The 6,000-nt window shown below is 54.8% G+C and overlaps 1 protein-coding gene across 31 annotated transcripts in view; it reads right to left on the minus strand.

The window, feature by feature from the left end:
• Positions 1 to 5,439, minus strand: part of PXN (paxillin) — a 57,992-nt gene extending 52,553 nt beyond the window's left edge. For 17 of the 31 annotated variants that reach the window (XR_012420758.1, XR_012420756.1, XR_012420754.1 and 14 more), the window contains exons 1-2: positions 5,326 to 5,439; positions 1,377 to 1,455 (exon numbers count right to left, since the gene is read on the minus strand). Coding sequence is in view for 8 of the 31 variants with exons in the window: in XM_045366676.2 (XP_045222611.2) it covers positions 5,326 to 5,338 (13 nt within the window). In the remaining 23 variants the exon portion in view is untranslated. The remainder of the gene's footprint in view (positions 1 to 1,376; positions 1,456 to 5,325) is intronic. The other 14 variants (XR_012420757.1, XR_012420755.1, XM_045366676.2 and 11 more) reach the window with 1 other exon arrangement.
• Between the last annotated feature and the right edge of the window lie 561 nt (positions 5,440 to 6,000).

A 6,000-nucleotide genomic window follows, 5' to 3' on the forward strand; every position in this document is an offset into this window, starting at 1 on the left:
TCGAGACCAGCCTGACAAACATGGAGAAACCCCATCTCCCCTAAAAATACAAAATTAGCTGGGCGTGGCAGTGCATGCCTGTAATTCCAGCTACTCGGGAGACAGAGGCAGGAGAATCGCTTGAACCTGGGAGGCAGAGGTTGTGGTGAGCTGAGATCACGCCACTGCCCTCCAGCCTGGGCAATGAGAGCGAAACTCCGTCTCAAATAAAAGAAAGAAAGAAAGAACAAAAGAAAGAGAAGAAGCTGCAGAGAACAGGGAAACGACAGATGTGGAAGACAACAGAGAATAGGGTGGGGGCAGAAAAATGTTAGTGTCCTAGAAACAGAAAACAGTCAAACCAATGAGCAACCCATATCAGATGCAGTATTATGAACAGAAGAGTAAAGAATGCAACACGCGCAATGGCTCACGCCTGTAATCCCAGTACTTTGGGAGGTCGATGCGGACACATTGCTTGAGGCCAGGTGTTCAAGAACAGCTTGGGCAACATGGTGAAACCCTGTCTCCACAAAAAATTTTAAACATTAGCAGGGCATTGCGGCATGCGCCTGTAGTCCCAGCTACTGGGGAGGCTGAGGGAAGAGGATCACTTGGGCCTAGGAGGCGGAGGCTGCAGACCCTGTCTCAAAAAAAAAAAGTGTACAAAACAGTTGGCCGCAAGTCCCACTCAGCAGCCAGACCGCCTGGATTCAAATCCCAGCACTGCCATTCACTAGCTGTAGAACTTGGGCAAGTGGGCTCACCTCTCTGTGTCTGTTTCCTCACTTATAAAATGGGTAGTGGTAATACTACTAATAATAAAACCTGCCTCATATGGACAGCTTGATTCAAACAAGCAATGCATGTAAGGTGCCCAGCACAGTGCCTGCACATAATAAGTGCTCAATAAATATTACAGGAAAAAATTCTGTAAACACTGTAAAAAAGAAAAGCGTGCCCAGGCCAGAGTGCAGTGATGCGATCTCGGCTCACCACAATCTCCGCCTCCCGGATTCAAGTGATTTTCCTGCCTCAGCCTCCTGAGTAGAATTATCTGAGACTACAGGCACCCACCACCATGCTCAGCTAATTTTTGTATTTTTAGTAGAGATTGGCTTTCACCATGTTGACCAGGCTGGTCTTGAATTCCTGACCTCAAATGATCCACCCACCTCGGCCTCCCAAAGTGCTGGGATTACATGTGTGAGCCACCATGCCCGGCAGATTTTGCTATTATTAATGACTCAGACTAGGATGACCCCAGGAAAGGCGGCAATGAGGCTAGAAGTTTATTCAACATCTCTGGAGCGAGGTAAAGACCCAAGAGAAGCTTCAGATTCAGATACTCCATGCGCGATGACTAAATAGGAGAGGAGGGCTGCTCAGTGGCTCACCAATAACTCTGGCCTTCCATCAGCCTCTCCAGCCAAGGGTACACCCAGCTTCTTCAATGCATGGCCATCACTAGGGAAGCTGGAAAAAAGGAATACTGAGATATTCCCTCAAAAGACCTTGAACCCATAGTGACAGGGCTTTGGCTTCCAGTAGGCTGAGCCTTTCTCCATCAAGCTGTCTGCCCAGGTAGCAGACAGCTTCACGTATCAGAAAGGGTACCTGCTGAAGAATCAAACCCACCAGGGTTTGAATCCCAGCTCTGCCCCTTAGTAGTACAAAGCCCAGGAGAAGGTCTGGCACTGACACAGAGCCCACCAGGAGGGCACCATCGCTGCTTGGGTAAATGCCGCCTCTGCCACAGGCCCAGCAGCTGGGTGCCCTGACTCTGCCCTAACACACAGAGGGACCACAGACAGGAAAGCCCAAAGTCCAGACTTTCCATGGAAACGGGGAGGTTCCATAGCTCCCAATGCCCCAGGCAACTCCTCTGCCCCCCTAGCACTACCCCCAAGGACAATGAGGCACTGTTTTCCAAAGGGTCAAGACTGCTGAGAAGCTGAAAGAAGACATGTCCAGATTCCAGCAGCAACTGGGCACTGCCAACAGCTGGCTGTTCCCCCTGCTAGAGGATGGGAAGGCAAAGCTACCGAGAGTCTCGCACTGGACACACCCTTTGCCATTTCCTGGGAATGGCCCCTAGGGCAGAGATTGTTAAAGGTAACTATCAATTATTCAGCAGGCCCCAAGGCTCATTCCCCTGGTTAGTCACCAGCACCTACCACCTATTGACGCTTAAGACGACCAGATCTGGAATTGGATGAGCCTGGGTTCAAATCCCAGCATTACCACTAAACTTCCCTGAGCTCAGGTTTCCACATCTATAAAGTGGAGATAAAACACCTCCGTTTCTGAAAGGTTGTGATACAGCTTGTAAAGCGCTGAGTACTGCGCCTGTCTCCCATGAAGTGCATGTGATCATGATTAGACCACAGTTGTGGTCAAAGCCCCAACTAAGTACACTGAGAACATGAACAGAGGGAGAGCAAGCAATCGGGTTAGAAAACACAGTCAGAGTGCATCTCAGTGTTGTGGGAACTCTGTCCAGGAAACTCCAGCCAGAACTCGAACAGAGTGAACTCTGGGCCAAACCAGCATCTAAATAGTAATAAGAAAAGCCACCAAGCAGCCACCCCAAAGCACAAAGTAGAGAGAACACACAGGGAAGGGCAGAACATGCTGTGTTGATATTTTTCTGCTCAGAGAGCTATAAATTTGTAACTTATTAAATTTGTAACTTATTAAACAGCACATGACAAGTCTGTCATTGGTAGTTATGGGGAGGAGAAGAGTTCCCCATTTTTTATCAGACCAAAAAACAAAGTCACGGAGGAGGTGATGCACCCTCTGGCCTTGCTACTGGACACACCATAAACTCTCCCCTGTGTTAGGGACCAGGAGGCACATGGCTGAGAGCACGCTCAGGAGAAAAATAAAAACAACAGGTCTGGGCTTTGTGTCCACCCTGAGGAAAACAGCTGACAGGCAGTGTGCTGAGCCGCCATCCAGACAGCTGACGGGGCCCCAGTGCAGAGGCAAATTCCTCTCCCTTCCTGCACACCCCATTCCTCCCACCCCGGGCTCTGGTCAGCCAGGCGTGGCTTTCCCCTTGGGAGCTCAGGCCAAGGAAATCGGGCAGCCCGGATGTAAGCAACTGGGCGTCTATGGTAGAAAGCAGCAGAAGTTACAGGTGACAGCCATCACCCAGTGGCAACCCCTCCTTCAAGTGCCCTTGCCTCCTCCCCAGGAAAAAAAGGCTTCTTGGTATACAAGAGCCGCAGATCTAGGAGCCAGGAATTGGGCTTCCAGTTACGGTTTTGTCATTTCATGGCTGTGCAGCCTTGGGCAAGAGAATCAACCTCTCTAAGTCTCAGCTTTCTCAATCTGTAAAAAGGCAGGTGGTCATGATTGCATTGGCTTTAAGGCGGAATCTGATAAAAGGGTTGTTGTGAGGATACCACAAATCGAGGTACAGGGAAGTACTCCACAAACAGCCATTTAAATCCTTACAATCCCCTCTCCCGTATACAGTACTCTCTTTCCTTTCAGAACTCAGTTTCCTGGCCCTAAATGGAAGACTGTCAGAAGACAGGAACTCCGGATTTCCATGGGGGGCTCTACCAAGACTTTCTCAGTCCGTGAAACAGCATGGGGACTGCCGGGAAGCCACAGAACTGCACCAGCATTTTAGAAACTGTAACTTTGCTCCCAGTTCCCACTGGGAAAGCACTGAGACTCTTAAATCCTGGATTCAAGGAACATCCCCCAGCCTCCTTCCAGCTGAGATATTTTTATGTGAAAAAAAAAAAAAATACCTGCCTGGAAGCCATGCCAACCTTGAGCACACTGAAAAAATGGGTGCCAAGCCTGACCCAAAGGTAGAACTACACTTGGCAGCCATCTCACTCTGCAAAACAGGAAGGACCCTACACCACCCCCAGCTCCAGGATCTCAGGGGCACCCTGATCCCAAAAGGAAGCTGGAGGGAAGCAGTCAGGTCCAGCGCCTACAAATAGCCAGTCTTAACTTAGTGCCCGGCGCTGCTTGGTAGAGGTCCATCAGTCCTGTCTGCTGAATCTACTCCTCAGAGCCTGGGACAGAGGAAGCATCAGTGGTCACACAAGCCACCCACAGTCCAGAGAGGAAAGACAAGGCTCCTACAGAGAAGAAACGTGTCCCCCCTCCTCACCTCCCAAGCTCAAGGCCCTCCAGCTACAGGCGTGAAGGGGAGGGAGAGAGAGCGAATCCTCCCACTCCTGCGTTCACGCCACCCAAGGCATTCCTAGAACCCTGACACCAACCCCCTTGGGTTTAGAGTCGCTTCCACGAGATGCTTTCTTTCCCCTAACACCAGATCAAGACTGGACTGAAAAGAGTAGCCTTGGGGCTCCAATAACAGGAAAACAGTACAACTCTGTTCTGGGCATCCTGTCCTCTTTTACCTGCGCGGCTTCCAGCAGGGCCTGACGCAGAGAGGGTGGAGGGGACCCTGCTAGCCAGGACACGTTCAGGGATGGCCATACCTTGGGGCCCACCTCCCACCTCATTCCCCTGGCATTTCACCAGAATCTGGGGGTGGGGAAAGAATCAGGACTCACCAAATTACCGTTCTAGGCTTAGATACCGCGGAAGACGGACTGGTCTGTGAATTGAGGGGCTGGTCCACAGAGTGGGGAGGGCAGTGAGAGAAAATAAGTGATGGGTCCTTGAAACGGGGTGACCAGATTTGAAGTGGGGGGTCAGGAGAGCAGGCAGACTGGGAAACTTGTCTTTGAAATGGGGGTGTGGTCATCACACGCTCGTCTCTAGCTTTTGCATCTGACTTGTGAAATGAAAGGGGTGGGCTCCGAGGGGTTATCCCTGAAGGGGGGTGCCAGTCTGTGAAGTGGGGGGCAGCCCTGGCGGGACGGGGAGCAGGTCGAGGAAATGAGGGAGCAGCCCATGAGATCGGGCAGCTGCTCCCCGAGTTGGGCGGTCGATCTGTAAGGTGGGGGTGGGGAGAGGTCTGCGAGGTGAGGGTCCCGTAGCTGACGAGGTGGTCCGCTCCAGGAAGTCCCGTCCCTGCAGCGGACAGGGTGGGTCCCAGAGGGGCGGGCTGGTCCCTGGGGCCCTTCTGGGAGATGGGGGTGGGTCCCCGAGGTCGGGGGTCCAGAGGTGAAGCCGTCCCAGACGGGGAGTGGCTGCTGTGCGGTCGGTGCCGAGGCCGGCCTGGCCCAGGACTGAGGCCCGGTTAGGGATCCCGGCCCCGCGGAGCCCCGGCCGGCAGGGACGAGAGCTGAGGCCGGGGCCGCCGCGGGTGGGATCCCGCGGCCCCCGTCGCTCGCTGGCGCCCGCCCGGCCCGGAGCTGCGCGCCTCTCGCCTCCTCCTCCCTCGGCCTCCCGCTCACTCACCGAGGTCGTCCATGGCCGGACCACGGGCGCCGGCTCGGGGTCGCGCTAGCTGCCCGTCCCGGGGCCGCTCCTCTGTGCCCCGCAACTTTTCCGCCGCGAGCCTTGGCCCGGAACGGAACGCGCCACCGCCGCGCGCGCCCGCGCCCGCCGCGCGCCCCGCCCCCGGCCGCCCCCTTGTGCACGCGCGCCCCGCCCCCGCCCACCCCCGCGGCTTTGCTGACCCCGCCCCCTGCGCACGCTGGTCCCGCCCCCGCCGCGAGCCCGGGCAGTGGGCGTCGCTGGGCGGGGCGGTGGCGCCCCCTCGCGGCTGAGCAGGCAGGTGGGCGGCTCCCAGGCCTCCAGCCACTCCCATCCGTCTTTCTGTCCCTCTCAAAGTCACTTGCCTGACCCTGCGGATGACAAATCCGTCCACAGTCAGCCATGTGTCTGTGCATTCGTCGGCCACTCGGTCATCACATGCCTGTCCACTGGAGAGTCAGTTTTGCCCATCTGTCCGTCTGTCTGTCACCTGTAGGTCACCACCCAGGAGGATCATAAGTCAGTACCAGGCAAGGCCTGGAGCCCGTGGCTGACCTTTCCTGGGGTCGCCCTCTGGATCGATGGCAGTGCAGCTCGCAGTTCACCCTTTCTGGCCCAAACCCAATACCTGTGTGGTTCCATCTCTCTTAATATTAC

Source organism: Macaca fascicularis, chromosome 11 (genome assembly GCF_037993035.2).
Source record: "Macaca fascicularis isolate 582-1 chromosome 11, T2T-MFA8v1.1".
Lineage (NCBI taxonomy): Eukaryota > Metazoa > Chordata > Mammalia > Primates > Cercopithecidae > Macaca > Macaca fascicularis.